At 36.2% G+C, this 24,917-nt stretch overlaps 1 protein-coding gene across 1 annotated transcript in view; it reads right to left on the bottom strand.

Moving 5' to 3' along the window:
* The window catches only part of fz4 (frizzled 4), a 67,486-nt gene extending 42,861 nt beyond the window's left edge, over positions 1 to 24,625 (bottom strand). Inside the window, exon 1 of the mRNA XM_077444601.1 lies at positions 23,313 to 24,625. Within this exon, the coding sequence (XP_077300727.1) occupies positions 23,313 to 24,286 (974 nt within the window). The 5' untranslated portion in view covers positions 24,287 to 24,625. The remainder of the gene's footprint in view (positions 1 to 23,312) is intronic.
* Between the last annotated feature and the right edge of the window lie 292 nt (positions 24,626 to 24,917).

Genomic DNA, 24,917 nt, shown 5'->3' on the forward strand with positions numbered 1-24,917 from the left:
ACGCCATAATAAATTGTGTATAATGACAGGAAATAACGACATAATCAGCCAGCATAATAATTCACACAAGTTTATGACCGGCGCGATTAAAAAGAAGCGCTAAAATTGGACACGATCCAATTTTCAAATATCATCATTTCATACGGAATTTATTGTTCAGTCATGCTATTTTAACCACGTAGATAATATAATAATTGAACGGTAGCCGAAGCCGCGATTGATAAAGAAGAATAAATGGATTCATTCACAAAAATATTATTATTGATCGAAAATACAAGAAGCCTACACCCGTCGAGATAAGACGTTGCTTATCAGCGAGAAAACAAACTTCCGATAAAATTGAGTCGTGTGAAGTTGTCAATGTATCCGATGGCAATCGGATCATCTACGGTCGAAGAAATAGTAGACGAGTGGACTTTAAATAAATTAACAAAAATAGAAGGTGGTAAAAAAATTTCAATGACTTCATCTGTGTTTGAATTGTAAAACGTTTATTGGACCGCAAGCTCGACGAAATTAGCGCCAATAAAATGATTATTCGAAAATTCAACAACGAGTTCACAGAATCCCGGGTGTTGAACGTGTGATTATTTTCAATCTAGTTTTTGATAGAGGAAGTGGGTGTTTATTTGGTTTGACTTACGGTACTATGAAAAGCAGAATAATATAAATCTCTCGGATCAAAATTGAGTGCGTAAATATATTAAATAATAATATTTAATTCAAAACAATACGGGATAGTCTACGTAAGAGAAATATGGTCCCGCGTCAAAATATGCTGCAATAAATTATTAACAGCTTAAAATAATGCCAAAATTATACTTTCAGTTTATTATTGTAATACATATGTAGATACACTTATATATAAGAGATAAGAGATATAAAAAATGACGCCTTAAACGAAGACCGTGTGAAACGTAAAGGAGGTTTGTAATACACATAACGGAGAAGTTTTAATACTAATAAAATCAAAGGCGATTGCATAGACTTAATCTAGACAATTTTAATTTAATAGTAGGCCTCGGTGAGGTAGATAATAATTGTACGTGTTTGACCAATTGATTAAATATAATAAAACCAGAGTATACGTATATATATATATATATATATATATATATATATATATATATATATATATATATATATATATATATATATATATATATATATATGTGTATACATATATGTATAATATCGGGCAAAACTTAGTATACTTGCATTTAGCATTACATGAGTGAATTACATCTGAAAACAACCTTGAATTAATATGAAGATAACGAATTACGAATTGTGAGTGTGTTGTACAGTTTAATCAAGACTCGTTAACCGGACGCAGTTACAAGATTTTCATCACCGTAATAACATAATTTAAACCTGTTTGAAAAATAAAAACAACAAGAGAATCATCAGAAACAAACTCTGTTTCTTCACCTGGATTCAGGACTCTCTGGCAGGGGCAGCCTGTGTATCTTTTTTTATATATACCTTTCGGTTTTATTTACATTTTTTCTTCGGACGAAGGTAGACGTTTTTCGGTTTAGTCACGTCATTTAAGGTACAGTTGATCCAATTGAAACCACACGAAAGCAAATAAAAGTATTTGATCACACCTTAGCATTAATTGTGATGATGAAACCGTGACAAAGAAAATGTGCGACGAAATATACATCGAAATTTTTTAAATGTTATCTTAAGCAAACGCTGATTTATTGGGTTATAAACATGTAAAATTAAATGCATACAATAAAGGAGAAATCGATAACATAAAATACGGTTTATTTTTAATTGATAAGAAGCTTTAGTTTGCAACCTGGCATCATCACTTCCCAGCTACTTACTAAGTGGAAAGTTTTTTCTGAAGGCAATATATCTTGATGGGATACTGTATTTTTTTGTTTTTTTTGATGAAACCTGAATAAACCGCGGGTCGATTTTCGGCATAGCTGAAACACATTTCGTGCGTAAAATATTTAATAATATTATTTTGGATAAAAAATAACAATGACTTAAAATTCAATGCGTGATAAATATTAATTCAAATACGGTACTCTATGTATTTAAAAGGTGGGTACTGAAATCTGACGGCCTTTTCCGTTTTATTATTATTTTTATCGTTATGCATACAATAATAAATATACGTATACGAATCTACTGGGTTATGGTCGTACGCATAAATATGAAAATATACATTCAACTAGTTAACGAGATGCAACAGACATGGCGTCGCAGGTGGGCGGCTGTTAGACCCTCGTCAAACCCTCAAGTTCTCTCTACCTACCTAACTATTGACCTACCATTCCCTATTTTTCTTATTTCAGGTTCTAAAATGCCACGGTATGACTTTGTAAAAATACACAATAAAATCAATATATCTCAACCACAATTTATTAGTTTCTGTTGATTATATGTATTCAATATTCTGTATGTATTATCCTCGAAATGTAGACCAAATACTCCACGTTAATAAAATAACAAAATATGATTCACAATAATTCGAAGCTAATAATACAATAGTAAATAATTATTAAACTATACCCAATATAAAAGTTATATTATAGTGGGTTTCGCGACTATCTGTTCGTTGAAGTCTCTCGAGGAAAATGTTATTTTCTTTCTTTATTCAAATTTAATCTAAACAGTTTTGTATTTTATTTAACATGGAAAGATATCAATGATAAAGTATTATCATAATAGACGCGTTTGCTAGTATTAACGAGACACGAACATAATAAAATATTATATTTATTGGATGTAGATATTCATTTTGACACTTCGGTGCTAATAAAAAGCAAACTAAACTCAAACGCATACCACTAAGTGGATATTCAAATATTATAATAACCATTATAAACCAGTGATGCACAACTGGCGACCGGTGTCAAACATAATCATGATTCAAGAAGTGTTATTTTTATTTAAAAACTTCGACATGATAAATATTAGAGCAAAAAATCAATTCTATATTCGGATTAAAATGAAGTGCAGGCTTTTTATCCTTCCGTCATTCGTTAATGGATCTAATTTTCTTTTATTTTGCGAATTTATTCGTTTATTCAATCAACCTTGACTCCTTGTAAATCATTTATCATACCATTTGATATCTCCTTTCGGTCATATTTTAGGTCAGCATTAATGACAGAAACTGAGCCAGCAGTAGTCAATAATTAAATATAAATAAAATTAGGAGAGTATGTGAAGATGGATGAATTAACATGAACTTAATTGAAATAGTTGCTACCGTTGCATACTTTTACCAAATTGAATTCTTTTTACAGTTTACATAAATGATAAACGGGTGTTGTATAGATTTTCACCCGAGAGCAGGCGTAATAAAATTCAATCGAAAAACTTTTATAAAAAGTAAAACGCAAAGTCATGTAACCGTTACTATCTTTAACACATCAACACATACCTACTAATGCGAAATCTCGATGCACTCCCGTCACATTATTATGCTATTAAATAATACCGCACGCTAACTAGATAACGAGTTCATATCACAAGGCTTCAATATCCTACAGCTTATCCGAACGCGAGCTGGCATTCTTGGCACCTTCGTAGAAATAGGATAGAACGTGATCCATATAAGGAAAATCATGTTTTCGTATCTATGTATCTCTATACGTCTAGAAGTAAGTAACCAACGAGTTTCGGCGTTACGCAAACGTCACGCTTGTGACTAGGAAGAACACCTACAATAATCAATATATGTACGTATAATACGATTTTTCGTTTAGATGCACAGCGTGTTTTCCATAAGATCAGAAAAGTCGTCACGATTCGAACTACAGGGGAGAAGAAGGATCGAAGAATCTCCACGACTTGGTCATAACCCGGGGCAACAAACACTGTTCGAACTGTAAGCACGTGGATAATAAAAACCAGACATATTTTCATCACACTACGACTACTCGCTATAGGGAATTCGGTACGGAATGCGCTTCCTTTTGAATAGAGACCGAGATAGTGAGAATGATTCAGGGTTGACACATGACCGTTTGTGTTTGGTTGTTTTAAGCGAAAAATGGTGTGTGGATTTACGTGTTATTATATTCAAAAATAGAACGCTGAAATATTTGGACCAGACGCTTCTCATATATCTTCGTAACGCGCTCCCGAGGGATAAATAAAGCGTATTTGCTTTACGTTTGCTTAATCGAAACCGACGGTCAGCGTTCGATGTCTATTTGGAGAGTTGAAACGTAAAACTGGAATTTGTTAATGTTTAGTAGGAGATATATTGCGTTCAATATATATTTAATAAAAAGATACTTGTTGATATCAATAGAAAAATGATAGAGTACATGATATATTATATGTGTGTTAATTATTGAGCATGTTCCTATGTGATTATTCAAACTAAATAAGTCATTCAAACTCCATTGTATTTGAGTTTGAATGACTGATCAAAATATGTATGTACAAGCAGCATTGACTAGTGGTTAGTATATAATGCTTTCGAACAAAATGGTAACGGGTTCAATCCCACCGGTTGCTGCTGGCCAGACTTTGAATATGTGACTGCAGGTCGATCGTTTTCTATCAGAATTTTTCCAATTTATCTGATTTTCATTGAAATGGTTCCAAAAAATTGGAAACATTTACACATTTTCGCGCAAAATTTCGAGTTTTCAGCATCTCTAATTTCGCCAATTTGTATAAACGCTGCAAATTTATCCATAGACGTCGCTGCGGATCGATGTTTAATGTTTAATCGACGTGTGTATTTGCCTTTTATAATACTTACAATACTTCTGTACAATGTTTAACCATACATAGATGTCGTAAATATATGGGTGTATACCTGTATATATAATTAATTATTCTTAATCCGTATACCACAATCGTGGCTTTGGAACGATCTGTTGAGACGAGTGTGCATGATTGATTGAAATAAAATAAATTGAACTGAGCCAAAATCGAGTAGCAGCCCTATTTCAAAGACGACCTCTGCAAGCCTCGCTTAATGAGAACGTGTTGGGGAGGCTACGCCTTGTAACACCAACAATTTATGAGCATCTCTTTCGATTCGCGCACCGAGAAGAAGAACAGCGCGAAGACTTCCAAAGCCTTCTCTTCCGACCATTCGGATACCAATTATTGCATCAATTGACCTCTGAGCCGCGAGAAGCCTCCGAGCGGAGAGGGGAAAAAATAACTATACAATATAAGAAGAAAAAAAAAGAAACACTTCCACAAAAAGCTCGACCGACCAACGACCGACAGTTTTACCGGATCGTGTCGATCATCAATTATCGTGTTTACAATATCGTATATTACGACGCGCCGAAGCGTCTTCTAATTTATATCATTGACGTCTCGTTAAAACATCGAAAAATAACCGATGCATACCTGAACGTAGAATTTAATAAGTAAATAATAAATTTTATTAATCCTTTCATTGTGTGTTGAAGGAGTTAATAAATAAAAGCTTTTAAAAACAGAAACGCCTATCCCATGTAGTGACTCGTTTGCCAGGTCTAGTATGTTCGTTTAATGGGATTTGGTTCTATAAATAGATTACGACGTTACGAAGTTAAGGTAAAGATAGTGGATAGGAGGCAACAAAGCACATCATCTAGCTCGTTTATTATCTATTTCGAAATGTGCGAGTACGAGGCGTTGGCCGAGTCCAAGTTATAAGTAAAAGTATGTAGTTACAGAGCAAATGCAGTATAGAAACTTTAGAAAAAGAGGTTTTTAAGGACTGAATGTAAATTGATTAAATTCTGTTTTGGGATTAGGAACGTATTATATATAGAACAATCCAGAGCGGGTTTTAATGTAGAATATAGAAAATGTGAGCATAGTTTCTTAACTAGTGCAGTGTAGAAAAATAAAGTCTTCGATCCAAGTTGAGTATGGATGGTTATTTTACTACTATTTAAGGTTCATGCTTTTGACTAAAAAACGGAGAGAACAAAAGCTTGAGATGTTTGATAATATGACTTTTAAATGTTTAGACTAATTAATGTATGTATGTAGATTTAATTTAATAATATTTTAGACGTAAAAACTTTTGTATAGTTTGATGTATCGTGCACGGAATATAGTCAATATTAATTTATATTGTGAAGTGATAAATATATTGTTATAATTATTAATTAAGTAAGGATGAATGACAAGCATTCCAAAATATTAGGAAACACTTAAGTAACCTTGAAAAAGTTAAAAGAGAGAAGGAATGTGTGCCAACGAGACTATCAAGGATTCAAAATAAATAAAACAAAAACCTGGAACATAAAAGAGAAGACGAGGAGAGATCGCAGCACCCGCTACGACTACATACACGATCTACGGTTGCCCAAAATCGTTTTAAATGTTAAATTTATACCGCATATTTTCCTCAATATCAGCACAATGATAAATTATCAGCACAGAGAAATACTTTGACGACGAGTGTCCATTTATCACTAGGCTTGTAAACGTCGACGTGCCGCGTGGGTTAAATGGTAGTTAGAGGTGACTTACACGAATCGCGATATGATCTCCTATTGTTGAGAATAATAAGCGCACGCATTTGAATATTTATAATACGTGGATAGAATTTGAGAATCTGCGGTTTCGGCGAAGAGGAAGAGAGGCGAAACAAGACAAGAGAGCAGAAGAGGAACGGTCGGATCTGATTAGCATCCCAATTAGAGGGCGGGCGGATGCTGGTCGAGCTCGGTGCTCGCATGAGCTCGTTTATCAAAGCAGACGATCAGCAGGGGCTACAAGAACTATGCCGTCGACCCACACCAACAGAATCTGCCCCGATGAAAGTAACTGCTACAAACACGATCAATTAAAGCGTCTCCCTCTTCCTCGTTTACACAAACTGCCCAATTATTTGGTATATGTACATACATACATATATCGATGATCGTGGATATCCGTCCGATCTATTTATGAATTAATAGTTTTCAGACCATATATGTACTGTTTCTTTGATTTGCTTCTAATGTTTTTTACAATTAAATTTTATGGTTTCCTTTTACCTTTTCTAGAAGATATAAATGAACTATGGGAAGAATAATCAGCAAAGTATGCCAATTTTATATAGAAGCAATTGGTAGTTTTGGATTTAGAGATATCCAAATATTTACCAGCAACATATGAATAGCATATTTCGATTTCTGAGAAGATTTTAAATATGTATGCTCTCAAATCCTGTATTGTTATAGTTGTGGTCAATGGCGGCTCGTGAGAATTCACAGTGCTGGGGTTTCAGAGATGAATCGGGCTGTAGTAGCTCGTTGACCATACAGGTGACCAAATTAAAACCAAAAATACCGGGTGTACTATACTGGGTATAGCCCATATGGACGAACCGCCACTGGATTTGTGATACAGATCTGAATATTAACAATTTGAAACGTTCATATTGTTCATCCGTTATTATCAAAAGTTCATCCATACATACATATATGTATATATGTAGGTATAGCTGCCTTTTATATAAAACTTCCATATTATGCATTTCCACCAATACTAAGTTGAGTCTGTTTATCAACAACTGACCATCAACATGACGAAGCATTTATTTTTAGAGTATAACGAAATATAGACATAAAAAGTTTCAGACGCAAATAATTTTACCTCGAAACGATAAAATACATTATTGGCAGAACAACAGAGTCGGAAAAATAATTTTTAATAATAATTTAAATATAATATATTTTAATAATAATAAGAGTCTGTGTATAAAACACAATATCGACATATTCGAACAATCTCGCCAATAAACAAGTTAAAATTGTTTACACATCAAGATTCAAGAGAACACGAAACGTGCCGGCTTATGCCAATAATATATGTTTGAATTTAGACTATCTACATATGTAGGTATTCTTTATTATTAAACGAAACACGTCCAAAATGTAAAAATAACTAGTTACACACGCACACATGACGGATTTACATGTAAAAGGCATACTTTTTGACTGACGTGATGCTCGTGTAAAAGCTGGAAAATGTCCCTTGTGACAGGCATATCAATAAGTTTTTTATGCTTTATTCTTTTTTACTTATGATATTTTCTCACGAATAAGGTATGTAAAACTGTCACCATTTACGAAGATAAATACGTAAAAATATATTTAAAAAATGAAACAGTACTAAAGAAGAACATAAGTTACAATGGATAAATCTATTCATCATTGAATGTACCTACATATATCACTTATTTATGGCATAGTTGTAAAATGAAATATCAAAATTAATGCACATTAAACAGCCCAATTTATATGTGTATGTGCTTCTGGAACATTAAATGTTGTTCAAACTTGAAATTTTATAGGTAAATCTGCAGAATATTATCCATAGCTTAACGTGCTTCCAGGTATTAAATTTAAACTGCTTGTTTAAATTATCATAAATTGCATGCACTAACTTCTACATAAGACATTTAATATTCAAGCCATAAATTTTAGAGTAAAACGAATATAATATATGTATGTATATGTAGGTACATACGATATATCTACATATTATATAAATATATCAGTGGCGTGCCGTGACTTTTAAAACAGGGGATTAGGATGGACAATTTATATATAAAAAATATATTTTAAAATTTTGAATTATAATTATCTGTCTTGAAATGATGAGTATAATTTTTCATTTTTGTGCAGAAATATCGTAAGTAGCTTAGCTTTCTTAATAACATATTTTTTCTCGTCAAAACTTAATTTTCTGAATGAATCTATTGAGGCCTCGTTATTTGTTTCCGCGCGCCTCGCAATGATTTGTTCTGAGGGAATCGTTTCTTGACCCGAATTCCTTGCCATATTTGCACTCGAAAAGTACAGAGTAAATGTGTTATTTCAAAAAAAAGAATGATTCAGAATGATGCTTGATAGACACACATCAAAATATTCTTAGTGAAAATTTCATAAATGCTTGAAGATACGACAGAACGTCCATACGTAACAATTCGCCAGTACCACGAAGGGAACAGAACCGAAACAGCGAGTACGTGCAAGCGAGCGACGCGACGAACCATAACAATCCACTACCTCAGATAGGGCCGATTTCGGTTTCCGAACTTCGTTAATCCGAGTGAACTTTAGTAATTTATCTGTGGATATTTTTTAATTTTAGGTATAAGATTTTAGGGGCCTAGTCCCTGAAGTCCAATGACGTCAACCACTGCAACATATGCATATTTACCACTGGTTCTTTGGGATGGTTGGGTACAAGAAAAAATTTTCTACTCATGCAAGGGCGTCTTGGAATCGGTACTTTTCAATTGATTTCAGGAAGCCGAGCCATGGAGCTACCACTAATAGCCGGTCGAATTTATAAAGTATAAATAAAAATTCAATTTGAGGTCTACATTTTGAATGAAAAAGAATATTTTTTGGTATTTACACGTGCATTGCACTTATAATGAAGTGTATGCGTTTGAAGAAAATGCATGCAACTACGTATTATACACGAGCTAAAATGGAAATGTATAAATAGGAAGACAGTATACTATTTTTAGCTCATCAAACTTCGACCATCGAGATGGACGCCCACTATTCACCGTAAATAAACCATTTTTATACGATCACTTGAGGTTTTTCGTGGCTTTATCTCAGCTCTTCATCATCTGGGTTCGGTTCACGTCTCTAGTGTATTTTTTCTAGGTTCAAATCCGTAGCCGACATCCGTCTGACAGCACCACTTGACTAAGTGACAAGCGTAAGATGGCTGTGAGGTGTTTTTTTACATTTTTATTTTCACTTCTTATGAGAAGCTTGGTCTTTTTTTGCTTCATGTAAATCGGCGGTACTTTTGTCCGAGATCGATATACACACATACACGGGGTTATTTTTTATGGCACATCATCGTGATGAACGTTTTTCCTGAGCGGGTTCAACTCCGAGGCGATTGAACGTGTCACTCGTTAGCAGCTCTACTCTATCGACGAAGCCGTGCTTCATATTTTAACATATTTTTTACTATTGCAACTTATTTTTCAAAGCAAATTCCAGCGAGGTATTCATGTCATAAATAGTCATGGCGAGTGTTTATGGCGATGGTGGGTAAGACTAAGAAATTCTCCACGAGACAGATATTAAGAAATTGCTTGCTGTTTTTTCTTGGATTGTAAATAAACTCAAGAGCCCGAACACTCGGTATTTAACTTACAAGCTAAAGAGTTAAACTTTGAAGGAGAATTTACGATTTGGCTTTTGAAAGATCCTCGAGGATATTTATGGATCGTATTCGTAAGCGTAGAAGAAGTTTCAGACGTTCATACACACCCATTGTCAAATAAGATTGTTTAGGAAGCATAAACTTCTTACTGAATAAGTATAGGTTAAAACCAACGTAAGTACATATACTTGAGTATTTTGTTCTGGTATCCGAACTGTATGTACATGTAGGTATATAAAATATGATATAAAAAATCATTACATTTAGTATCGGCCAAATAGCCTAGAAGTGATACGTGATACAATAAAAGAGATTATCCACCATTTAATAGGGTCGATAAACCAAGACAATATAAGCCTATCGAAGATTTCTCATCTTGAAACAAATACTGTCCACCTCCACTGATTGGAAAGAGACCAAGTCCACATAAACGGCACGTTTCCCATAAAACCAAAGTCCACATTGCGTTCTTAATCACCCTGATATATAGCATCAAAAGAACATAGATGATCATGGCGCGCGTGATCGCCAACGAGTGATAAAACAGACGCGTTCTTCACTTATTGAACGGCAATTACGTGCTCCGACTTGTATCTGGGTAGTATACCCACTAGACGAGAAAGAAAACTCTGAAAAACATAGACTAAGATTACTGTCGAGTTCCAAAGAGCTGCTAGGTATATCTATCGACACTTTCGGTATACGTATTTGTTCTCTTACCGCGGTTCTGTTTCTCAGCTCGTTCGGGTGGTAATTGGAAATCGTTATCTCGCGATTTATTGGACCGCTTGGTCGTCCGCCATCTTGGTTGGCTACAATGGCCGATCGGCAATGTTATAATTTTAAAGCATGCACACACAAAAAGCCGCGTGAATTATGCTCGCAAATAGAGATATTATCTCGATAAGTCGGTAGGTAGGCATTCGCAGAACGAAGCTCGTTGCGTCAATGTTCGTTAAACGGATCAAAAATTTCCATTCATATAAGCGTGAAGCTCAAGTTGAACCATATTTGAAATTGGCACTACTAAGTATGTCATAATGGTATGCACTAAGTACGCAATTCAGACTTTGGGGAGTGCTCTCGATGTAATAATGCAATTTTTATGCAGTCGGGTGTGTGGATTGTTCGTAAAATCCAGGGCTGTGGAGTCGGTTAAAAATTTACCGACTCCGACTTTATTTCATGATTCGACTACGACTCCAACTCCAACTTGAACGATTTTAGTAAGATCGACTTAAAATTAAATTAAAGCGATTTTCAAAATATAAAAAATTAAAGGAATTTAAAAAATCACTAAAAATTGACAGGTAACCCAATTTATTGAATTATTGGTAATGAAATAGGTATAAATAAAAAGTACATATGTACATGCATAGTGTATGTATATGAATTTCATACATAAACAAATCAATTTAATAAAAAAAGTTTGAGACCGAGGAAACAATCGGTTTTGGCCAGAACACATCAAAATATGTGCAATTCAACGATTTTATTTCTCTTATTGGCTCTTCTATATTTCACTTCGCTCATTGTTTACGACTCCGACTCCGTTTGAAATGCTCCGACTCCAAAGCCCTGGTAACATCTAAATTGAAGCTTTGAATGCAATAATGTCGTCGGCATGTGGTAAATTTTAAATCACCGAATTCAAGTTGAAGTGTTCTATTATAAAATTTTATTACTTTTGTTAAATTTGTCTTGGAATATTATTTATGCAGCTGCTTTGCGTCACTATATACTTACATATGTATGTTCATACATACATATATATGTTGTTGAGAGTTCAAATAAATCTACACATTCCAATTAACGTAACCAATCATAAAGTGACAGTGAATCCGACAAGAAACATTCTGAAAATCGTAAATCGTTAACCACATGCGATCGACAATTCACTCGTTACTCACAAGAATAGTCAAACATTCCTCAACTTCACATATTTCAATTCGAAGAGCACACTGTTACAAAGACCGACTACGATTTACCAATGGGGTTCCGTTGTTGCGTGCTTATTTTTCATCGCTGGTAGACCGTGTTATTGGTCGTTAGGTATAAGAACCATTGGGTACAACAGTGCCTCGGTCAAAGGGTTGAGGACAATTTATAGCGAGGTGTAGTTCTCCTGCACGCAGCCTCCCGCTGGCGAGGTCGCACGTAAAAGAGCTTCGGTTTGTACTTTTTGCTTTTTACGGCGACTGTATATTCCAAGCCATGTTCCTAGTGTCTGCCAAGAGTCGTAAAGTTAAGCCCCCGACCGCGATCTACCCAGTTTTTGACTGTAAAAATCGATTTTAACGCTTCTGCCGCAGACTTCATAAGACGTGGAAGACTTGGCAAGTCTCTATGTCTCACAATTCCATATATTATATTACTCGGATGGAATCAAATCCTCGAAGAAGCAAACTACATAATCACCGGTCAAACTGCGACACGACATTGGATAAGATTTACATCCAATTTTGAGTTACCTATTTGATCCGGTTTTATCCATTCGATTACGATGATGACTTCATTCAATAAAGAGACACATCTCGCAATAGTCCATCAATCACTCGTAATTAATGTGCAATACGATCGGAAATCAGGTTTCTGCACCACACTCGGATAGACACATCATGAATAGGCTAGAATGGAAATGGGAGACGAATAGCAACAAAAAAATAAATACATATAAATAAATAAAAAGATACTAAGAATCAGAAGCACCTGTCTTACGAGAGACAGCATAACGATTCAACAACTCATATATCGAGAGATGTTAAGCAACGCGGAGGTTAATGCAAGAATCTTTATTTAAGGTGACCCAACAACACTCGATTATTATTGTGAGTTAGCACCTGCCATGATATCAAGATTATACGCACGCGGATCGCGCGAGTTTGAAAAGAACCTAAAAGGGATTCCATGAATATTCAATTTTTACTTCAAGTAAAGGTGAACGAAAATTCAAAATGGTAACATCAAGTTCGACCCATTTATTGCTTATGTAAGCATAGAAAGGGACACATTACCCATGCCTATACATATTGAAATGGGGTGATTGAAGCTTATCAGAAGTAATTATCAGTACTTACGATTTATGAAAAGGGGGATTTCATTTGCAGATGTTTATTTTACAAAGTAAATACTTACTGATCCTTGAGATATTGATCATTTTGGTCTTATAAATATTTATCGGTATTACATATATTAGAGTGGTTACTATGCTTCATTAATGTTTTCAAAAAAAATAAATTGATTCTGATAAAAAATACAGTAGTCGTAAATTGACTCAAAATTAAATCATGATTGAATTTTTACAGCTGGATTCAATTTGGGAAATATTGTATACACACCATCGCGTTTTACAAAAAATTTTTTTTTTTTGCCAGTTCTAACGTATTCAAAGATGCGAGTTTGTGTGTAGTATCAGCAGAGCAAGTTGATCCAACTTTTTATCATACTTAGTGAGGGGGCTTAATTGTAAGCTACGTGTACGTTTGTACATATGTATATACGCAATTAATCTGCTCACTAAGTATAAGCCTAGCCTAAGACTAGCTGAACCCGGCGTTGCAATGCCACAATAACGCATGCACTTGCCGTTCCCGTTCCCATTTGTCGGAAGAACGCAGGCAGCGAACATATTTGAAATTATTGCGTTGCAATGACACTCATTCCCGTTTTTCCCGTTTCCGTTCCCGTGTTTGGGCGATATTTTTTCACAGTAATCTTCCCGGACATACATACAACAAATCCTGAAAGTTCCATCGTAATCGATTCAGTGGTTTAGGAGCCTATACAAGACACACACAGACATTCAATTTTATATATATAGAAGAGGCTTCACCGTGTCTACGAAAATACGTCTGATCTGAACTTTGGTCTTCCCTTTATTTCGATACGGAGTGGAAACATGGACGGTACGAACTCGAGAAAGACTGAGAATAGACGCTTTTGAGATGTGGTGTTGGAGATGGATGCTTAGAACCAATGCAAGAGCTGAGAGTTGGTGATAGGCTATTTTACATATGCGTTAGGCGTATCCTTCAGTTCTTTGGACAAATCGCGAAGGAAGACCAGGACAGCTCGGAAAAATTGGTCGTTCTGGGAATCGTTGAGGGAAACAGAGGAAGAGGACGACCCCCGACAAGATGGAGTGACCAGGTCAGGCCTGTCACTGGGAAAACAGTTGTCGAATCACTGCGAGATGCGGGTATCGAGAGGGCTGGAGGAGGTATATGGAAGATAGCCTATCACCAACCCTCAGTTCTTGCAGGATTGAGGCATTGGTTATTCTCTCTGTCCAGGGGATTATAAGCATGACGGGCCGTATTATGGAAATTAGAATACAGGAAAGCACGACCCGCAGATATGAGGAAAGCAACCACAAAGAAGAACATGAATAAGCGCTCAAGCAAAAAACTACGGAAAACTTAGTCCCAAGTATCAGGTAAGCAAAATTGGGGAATTCAATGCTTAGATTTCAAACGAAAACATGGAACAGTGAGCAGATGGTGCAAAGTAAGCAATAAGCTACCGTTTTCATCGGCAATAATAATATAAGCTAAATCCGAAAAATAAACATTATCAAATTACCACAACATTGCGCAATAAAATTATTCACTACCACAATTTGCTCGTCGTGCGGAGATTGTTAATCTAGCAGCTATCTATCTGCATACCCGCTATCAACAAACCTTCACTTATCTATCTGGTTTCGCAGATAAGAATATTGACGGAATCCCACGGCTGCGACACAAGCGTGCGCATATTCAATAATAAAAACTCTGAACGTGTAGATGTTTCATATTTTTGATTTGTAAAATGACGAATTTGAAGTGTAAAAAATATTGGTACAAAAAAGTCACGGTAGCCCAAAGCGAACTTTATACCGGAGATAAGACACAAATATTTGATTGATCATCAAACACAACGTCCGATAGCGTGCTACGATCGTTCATAACATTGATGACTGGGGGTTTAATATTGAACGAGCGGCATGCAGACCATAAATATTAAGTAAATCCATACATAGGCGAAGAATACAATGACTTATAGTTAATATGAGATAAAGTTGAAATGTACATGCACCATTTTGGACAGTTCACATGCTAAAATATAGCCATGCAAAATAAGTTCGGTTTGACTATAGGTGCAGATACACAGAGTCGTCCACGGCACGTGGTTTTTACATACCTCCATTACGTTTCATATCAGATAGCCTTGCACAAGCAAAACAAAAAAAAAACGCTACTACACGTACTAGTTAGGAAACGATTACACAGGAAGGGAAAGAACTACATAGTTGATGTACAAATTCTCTTGTGGGCTTTTCTTAATGCTGTTGTTGAAAACTTCTTGAATCCTCTTTCATTGTTTTCAATATACAAGTTTGAGATTAACTTTTGAAATCACAACTGGAGACCAACCTAGTTGTGTCGTGCCGTATTTTTGTGTGTGTGTGTGTTCTTACCATATATGTACATATATACCTCATATCAGATAACTTGCAGTAGGAAGACAAATTCGCGATTCCTATTAGTCACACAAGATTTTCTGATAAATATGAACTTCGTATTTTAGTTTGCTCATTACCAAGTTACATTTTTTTTTTGCAGAACAATTCGACATGCGAAGATAAGCAACTCAGTTGCAGACATCAGGTGATATTTAACATAAATCAGTCACATGTTGTATGTATCCTTGGGTCACAACCACACGCCCTACATGCATGGATCCAAATAACTTTGCTTTGCTTAAGTAAATACCTGATTTCTATGTACTGGGTAATAAGGTAGTAATAAAATAAAACGAAAATAAAGGGATTAAATAAATTTTCATGGAGTAAGCGAATTATCAATTCGACGTGCTGAGGAATAATGGATTGACAAATACTTACTTATATATAAAATGCAACTTTTCCCATTTAATGTAGGTACGAGAGTGCAGTGCCCTCGGAAATATAAAAATAAAAATATGAACAAGCGCGCAAAAATAAAAACGAAACGAGATGAGAGATGAGGAGGTGGAGAAGGAGGGGCCGCTTCGAAGCACCTGAGGCAACGGTCGATAAATAAGGCAATAAAGTATAAACCTCGCGCCTGTGTCTCGACCATAACACTATAGCAGTCGGCGCTAACGAGCTGGTCTTCGGACTCCTCACGAAACAGGCGAATATCTTCGATCGCGTCCGTGACACGCGAACTTATATCCGATCGGCGAGAAAAGGTTATTATACCGCATTGTGGGTAACCAAAAGAAGTGAATTCCGAGGTACCCACATACAAGCAGGTACACTTCGTAGGTAAGGTTTGATATATGGACCGCAAAGCAACAAGGACAAAGAACAAACATCCCTAACGATCATAAAAAATAATGGGTCGAATTCCAAGAACCATATGTATGTGCGTTTGGGTCTTTGTGCAAGGGGGAGAGAAGTTTCGAAATGCATGTATAATAGAAAGAAATAGAGAGGGAGAGAATGCGTCTTCCCAAATTAGTTTCCGAGAAGCTGTACCATATGTTCCGATATGCATACATACATACATATGTATGTTTATTTGAGACTTAAAATATTTTGGGGTATGCAAAATTTGTGCGCTCGTTCGGCCGAAGTAAAATAAGAAATTATACTTTACAAAGAATTATGGAGATACAACCATCTTATCATTTAGAGATCTGAAAAGTAAATACATGTATCAAAAATCAGTTCAGTTTTGGTCCCTTATTAAATAGATCATACACTAGAAACTGTTGTATATTCTCTTGAAACAGTCCATCCTTATAAAACGTTCCAAAAATATATTTTTCATCATTGAAGTGTCGTGATTTGATTGAAGTTAGAGATGATCACAATTTGGTAGCGCGTTTGATTTAGATAAGGTTTTTTTCATTGATGATTTAAATCAATGATTGATGATTCAATAGAAATTTTAAAAATCTCAAGAAAATAGTAAGATCAAATCAAATATGCCGAAGTTTTAGATGAAGTTAAGTTTTGTTTCTCGTTGCAAGACGAATCATCAATTTCGACTGCCAAAAGATCAACGAATACCTAACACATACGACTTGCCGTTTCCTGGAATACAGGAAACAATAAAATCCGCACGTGGCAAACGCCAGAGGAGACGGAAGTCGCCTTGGGCAACGCACGCGAAAAAATAAATACCAAAAAAATAAACATATGTACAAATATCTACATGTGCAGCAATCAATTAAGAAAGGAAAAATCGACATAAAAAAACGAACAGAGGTGATAAGATAATTATATCAAACGACCTATGTAACTTTGAACAATAAAATTTAAGATAATGCACATTGATAATAATGGATACTTAACCGACCTGAAGCAAATCGTACATACTTTCGCTAGCAAACTTAAAATTTAATTTTAGCATTCTGCCAAAGATATGAGCAGTGGCGTAGCGTGGGTAAAGGCGCAAACGCACTGTATTATCGTCAGGCACGCCACGCCTAGATAGACTCCAGCTGTGATGGGCGTATCCTCATGTCATTGTTAATTCGTGCTATCTTATTATTTCAACGAGTTTATCCAAAATTTCTTCAAATATGGGAATCGCCGTTATCGACCACTGTCAAACCTTTGTCAATACAAGGATAAAATATCGTCAAAAACCCTCTAAGGGGTGAGTTTTGGTATGGATGGCCATAGCATAGATCAGGTGTTCTGCGTAGCACTCTGTATCTGTGTATATATTTTTATTTTCTCATCTCTCTGTATTTTAATTCGACCATTGTGGAGCATTAAGGGACTATTTAATGCCACAATGGTCCAAACGTAAACTTCAATAAATTAATGCATGTATATAAAGGAAAATCTACGAGTTAAACATAATATTTGTATACATATGCAAGTATAAAGCCATAAGCTGTGGCGGATGATCAAATGCTGTATCTCTGTCACACGGTCCATGGTTTCATGTGAGTGAGCAGTGTTTCCGAGAAGCGTTTGCGCTCCTACGAAAGACTCTTCGCACGCATGGAGCTGTCGAATGTGCGATAGAGATGAGGCATATGACGAGCCGCCACCAGCCATAAGTCAACTTATACCAATAAAAATGGTAATTGTGAGGAACGCACACAAAGTGATAGCTCGGTAAAAGTAGGTGTAATAAATCAAACAAAAACGATCCACTAAAATTTATGACTAGAAGTAGAGCACACGCTACACAAATATGAAAAGCACGCGTGGAGCACAAGCCATACCATGTAGTACTAACGTCGCATTCACACGCCCATAGGTAAACAGATAAACAGTTAAATTTCGCGCTCGATTTGTCGTTACACCGTGTGTACATAAATATAATATATTATGTGGCCACTGGCCGGTATGTGTGTGTGGTATCTCGGTTGTTTGGCGCCCGCGGTGGTGACAAACAAGCGCCATTAAATCGTTTTAGCGGGTAATCGACGTAATTGGCAATGGCTAATGGAGAACCGCTCTAAGTGGTCCAGTATCTTTCCCTCTCTCTGGCCAGACGAGATGGTACCTGTGCATGTACCTGCATACGTACAAACTACGAGCGTAATTGGACTCGGAATGAGTATGGCAGCGAGAGTAACATACCCCGCGTGCCTTCAAAGGTGTGGATCTCATCATCGTCGATAATGAGCCGATGATATGTGAACGTGCATGTGGATACGCTGCCCCTCCGAAAAAGGGTTATCTCGTTAAGATTGTGGAGGTTACTTTTTAAAATTTCACACTACATATCTGTTATCGGTTACCTTCTAAATTTGATGTCATTGAATATGTTAATTCAAATCGTGTATATCTATAATTTAAGTCGCAATATATGGTGTCACTTATGAATTATAATGCGCTTGGGAAATGGAATTTTACTCCAGCAATAAATAAAAAAAAAGATTCCGATTTGAAAAAATTACAAATGTCAAATATCATTTTTTCCACTTTTTGTTTCAATATGAAACACCATTTCTAGATACATAAATGTGTTTAAAAATACATTGTAATAAAATACGCTAGCACGCTTGATCTATGCTATGGCGATCCTTGGCAAAACTTACCCCCTGGAGTGTTTTCAGTGATATTTTATCCTTGTATTAACAGTGATTCCCATATTTGAAAAAATGAAGGAGAAACTTGTCGAAATAATAAGACCGCGCGAATAAACAATGACATGAAGATGTGGCACATCACAGCTGGAGTCTATCTAGACATGCCATGCCGTACGATTCAGTGCGCCTTAGACCTGGGCCACGCCAGACGACTTTGTCGCTCCACTAGTTGCGCCACCAGAAAAAAATGTATGGAAATGAGAGCAACCAAGGAGTTGACGGGTGTGGCACGCTCCATCTAACTGCATACATTTGGTCTGGTCGCCCTCAACGTAGTTGCTCGCAAGCCGCACGGTGTGTCCCCATTATTGCCAGATTTTCCGTGTTCGCGGTTTTCATGGCAATGTGCGAAATAATCTGTTTTCCGTTTCTTAGTAGTAATTCAATATTCACACTAATTAATGTCAGGTAAAAAAATAAATTTTTCAGTTTTTAACTGTTTTTAAAATAGACTGACCCAATTAGATTTAGATAATACACAGTAAAGTTTTACTAATTTTGATGCCAAAACAATTTTCAAAACTTTTTACCAATGTGTAAAAAAACTTTCAAAAATGTTATTCTCATATGAAGTTCTAAATGATCAAACTTCTTTGGGTCTTTAGCCTTTACGCTAGGTAAGTCACTACTTAATTTACCATATCCACATATACATACATACGTATTATGCAAGCGAAGAAAGGAGCTTGTCGTTCACTAATTCCAACTTTTAATAATATAATTGTACAATCCACGACAGACCCTAGTATTTTATCAAATTACAACTCGTATACACGGTTAATTAACGCGCCGCTCTTAATTAACCGAGATCGGTGCGTGTACAGCTACGATATTAACAAAAAGAGATAAAGTTAAAATATTTGGTGGACGGCTGTTTTAAACGCTTATTTAGATAGGATATACACCTGTTACGAGATCTTGTCATGCGAGACAGTGTATATTTTCATTAAAAATAATTAAAATAAAAAGGGGGGAATTCGAGGCGATTTTCAGGATCTGAGCAACAAACCTTTTTGTAAGTATAAAAACGGTCACACCTCGATTGGCACACGAGCAAATTAATCGCTTACAACATTATTCGACTATTTACTGTGAGATTATAGCAAATCGACGCTAGACTTAATTTGCAGCACGTCTAGTTTGTGTTAATTGCGTGTAAAATATACCAAAATATCAAAACTATTCTTAATAGTCTGCTGTGTGTGGACAAGTTATTGGTCAAAAAATTGGATCAATTACGCGAAACTAATACTAAATACCGCAACTATTTGATTTGATCATATAAAAGTTTACAATTAGAAAAATTATTGTACTATAGCAAGCAAACAATTCTGATTTAGTGTCATCACTAGTCACCGGACCCAGAAGGTGCCGCGTATTGTTCAAAGGTTATATGTAAATGCATTGTTAAAGGTTTGCCGAACCTTTTTTACAAAGGATTTACAACAATGGAACAATGAGCGGCCCCTTGGCTATCCTACCTCTAGTCATTACAGGTTTCCCCAAGGCGACACATGTTGCTAAAGTTGTACATATGTACTATAGTCTATAAAGGCGACCAATTTGATGAGAAACCGTTTCAATTGTTTCAATAGCCACAGCGTAGTACACTGGTAGAGTTATTGCATAACAGTAGAGAGGTCGTTTGTTCAAGCCCCGGCCAAATACGCTGCTGGCGAGATCTTATGTTTATTAAAATACAGATCGACCATCTCCTGTTAGAATTTTTTGATTTTTCTAGCGGAATTGTTGTGACGAATCCAATAAATCAGTATCCTCCCCCTCAGTTTCTTGCAAATTCAAGTAATTGGCATCTCGAATTTGTTGAATCTTATAATTGCTGCCTACATAATGTATTTCTCGCAAATTTGCTGTGTCAAAAAAAAAGTTGATTGTCTTGTCCTATTGTAGATGTTTCTATTTTATTCATGTATTGTTGTTTGAAAAATTGTTAGTACTCACGTACAAAAATTGACTCCTTGGGGTAATTCCTGTCACGGCACATATGATGTTAGTATGTAATAAAAAATAAACAATGAAATCAGATAAATTGGCAAATTCTGATAAAAAACGATCGAATTGGAGTTACATATGTACAATATCCAAGATTGGTCAGCAAGACCGCTGGGCTAGGGCTCGAATTCGTGACCCATCAGTTGTTAGCATTATACGCTAACCACTGAGCTATGCTCTTGTTTATATCCAGAAAAATCCAAACAATATTCAACTATAATAGAATCAGCGAATGGAGTTAAATTTTATTAAATACATTTCCATTTACATTACCTTATTAGGTACATTTGCGTTGCACAAAAAACAAAGCACATATTTTCAATAATGTTGCTTGGAAAAAATTGTATTTAAATCTTTTGGACAAGAAATTCCCTTGTTACTAAAACTGATTACCAAAACTATTGTCCGATACGTATCTTTACAAAAGTTTTCAGGTACACCGGATGATACTATTCAAATGGCGCTCCCATAAATCAAAGCAATCCCAATGCAAAAGACAAAAATAAAACCAAACAAAGACAGCAGACAGAAAAAAAAAGAAGACCCATCAACCACGTTTCACCATCCTATTCATATCAGTGCCAAAAGTAACGGCTGTCGTAAATCAAAATGCACTCGAGGAATGCATCTTCCAACAAATACAACAAATCCGCTTTCGACTACTTCTAGGAAAGAAGCGAGAAATTCAATATTCTTACACGGGACGATTTTTTAAAAACACCATGTGTTAATAATTAAAACAAACTTACTAAATTATTCACACACGTGGTTTTGATTTGGTAGGGACGGGATACGTCAAGATTTTTTTCGGATAATGTAAATATTTTATAAATATTTACACGCATTGCATACAAATGTATATGCCACACACATGGGGCTAATTAAACGCTTAATTTATTTAACCGACTAGATTTTTTTTAAAAAAGGTCAATTCAAAATTTCATCTCGGTTTTAGTCTTCATTTGCATCAGAGTTTGTACATATACATATGTAATATTTTCAACTAGCTAAAAATATTTCGTACTGTTAAAGCGAAAATATAAATAAATACACACACAGATGTATTAAAGTTTTGTAAAACTAATGATTTATCTTTATCGTATATATAATATCGCTATTCTGTACGTCTGAGATAACGCTCGCCGTAATATAAGAGTCGTTTCGATTCGACATATATATGTACGTGACAGCTAAACCACTGCCAACAAAACGTACACGAATATAATAACTAGTCACCGGACCCAGAAGGTGCCGCGTATTGTTCAAAGGTTGTAAATGCATTGTTAAAGGTTTGCCGAACCTTTTTTACAAAGGATTTACAACAATGGAACAATGGATAGCACTGTGACTATCCGGTGTCTAATAATAACAAAAGAAAAAAATCTATATATACTGTTTGCTACTAATGTTTCCTGTTGGCAAATAGACGGTGGTAAGTCTCGGAGCATTTACCACAATCTATTGAAAATTTATTTAATCAATTAATTTTTCTATTGTTTATAATATGTAAGTAGGCAGTAGGTAGTTCTTACCATTTTTTTTATATTAAACAATTAAATATAAATATTAAATTAAATATATTTAAAAGGTATTTGAAAAAAGTCCGACCGCGTGCGGATCGAACAGGACACATTTTTTTTTTAAATTTAATAACTTAAAATGCCAACACCCATGCGATGATATTTCATCAGATACAAAACTAGTATAATATATAATATAATCATATTTTGACGATATTTATAAAATTGGAGGCAGTATGTGTAAAGAAATATTATTTTTATATTGTGCAAAAAAACAACAATTAAATTGTTTTTGCAGAATTACGTCCAAATACTGCATAATAGAATTCAAAATGGTAACGATTATTGAGTTGGAGATCACTGATTCATCTTATGTGCGCAATCAAAATAGGACTTGTGGAAATATTTACGTTTTGTGAGTATTTTCGGAACTAGAACGAAAAGCAGCGGCGTATAGAGCGGTGATATACCAACAGCTGCTCACGATTCTTACAACTGTAAGACTTTAAAAGAGTGGGTGCAATTCTTGAAAGTCTCAAGATTGTTTATAATTTGATTGAAACTCACCAAACGGTAGCTGCCATTCCGAAGTAGTACAGCAGCAGGAAGACTACGGCACAGTTGGGATTAGCCAACCCGTCTTGAGACAGGATGTTCCTGGTCGGAGTCTGAACATCGTAGCTGCAAGCCACAGCTGCGTGTCCAGCAGCTCCTCGAACACCCCATCCGACAGCAGACAGATTATGACACAGAGCCATAAACACCAGAGGACGAGCAGGATAGCGAAAGCCTCCAGAGTTCCCATTAGAGCCAGACCCAGAACCGACTCCTATGAAGAAGGTGAGCATGGCAATCATAGTCGACACGAAGCAAAGAGTGGCCCAAATGTACAACCAGACTTCGGCCAACCTCTTGTCGGAGGCGTCGTACAGTATTTCAGCATCGCAATACTGAGCACAGCGTTTCGATCTGGTCAGATAGATGTAACTGGTCGACTTGGAGTAATTCTGGCAGGCCAAGTTAGGATTGCCGAAAGGTGGGTTGAGAGTTATGGGTATGGTGGCCGACGGAAGCAAATTGGACGGGTTCGATTCTTCGGGTCCATCCATGCACATGTGCTCGTGATTGTTCTCAGCTGGGAACTGGGAGCAGTTCAGTTCCACGGGCCAAGGAAATCCGAACCCTTTCAAGATTGGGTAGCAACGAGCGTAAACACTCTCGCAAAGTCCTCGGCAAGGGCCTATGGGCATGGCTACTTTATCGGTGCACATGGGTACGTAAACAGAGCAGAGGAACAGGAGAAGTTGAGAGGCACAGCCGTACTGGAGGAGAGGAGTGAAGGTCTGCATGGTGGTGTCAGCATCAGCTTGCATGGTGTGCTTGGCGAAGTTGGGCATGCCGGTGAAGTTGTATCCGATGCTCTTGCACTGCTCCACTTTGATGGGTTCGCAGGTTCTGGAAGTGGGGTCTGCGGCGGCCGCCCCACCCGCCCAAGCCGACCACAAGCTCACCACGGCTAACATCCCCACGGCCCCCATCATGGTCTTTCTTCACAATGTGCACATAATAAACAATAACACTACAACGATCTGTCAGCGAGGAAACGCGACGTACACCCGACCACGACGACACCCACCGCTCGACTGATGGTGAATCGTCGTTGCGACTCGAACCACATGGCGGTCGGCGGATTATCGCTCGACTCTTTCCGGAACCAGTCGGAGATTGACGATGTATGAACATATACATTTGTAAATGTTTAACGTTTTTAAACTTTAAATAAAAAGCTGTCACGATGATTGCCGGCTATGTTTTGATGGGAGACAGGATCAGGGACATAGGCAATAAAGGGAGCGCTTAAGGGCGAGACAATTTTAAGGAACGGCAAACAAAATAAGAAAACAGAAGAAAAGAGGTAAATAAAAAATAATTGAATTTATTATCTTCCGTTTAAATTTTATTACAAATGCATAATTTGCCATTCATGAGTGAATTCTAATTACTTTCATTAAAATATATGATATATGTTTTGAAAAATATCTATCTTTACTGTTTGTATGGCATTTTGAAGTCTCGAGACGTCACTGGACAGGACCGATGAGACTTCAAACTTTTTCAAATTTTTGTGGCGGGGAGGGGGGGGGGGACTTATTTTAAAATTTCGTAAATAAA

The sequence above is a fragment of the Arctopsyche grandis genome, chromosome 13 (assembly GCF_051622035.1).
Source record: "Arctopsyche grandis isolate Sample6627 chromosome 13, ASM5162203v2, whole genome shotgun sequence".
Taxonomy (NCBI): domain Eukaryota; kingdom Metazoa; phylum Arthropoda; class Insecta; order Trichoptera; family Hydropsychidae; genus Arctopsyche; species Arctopsyche grandis.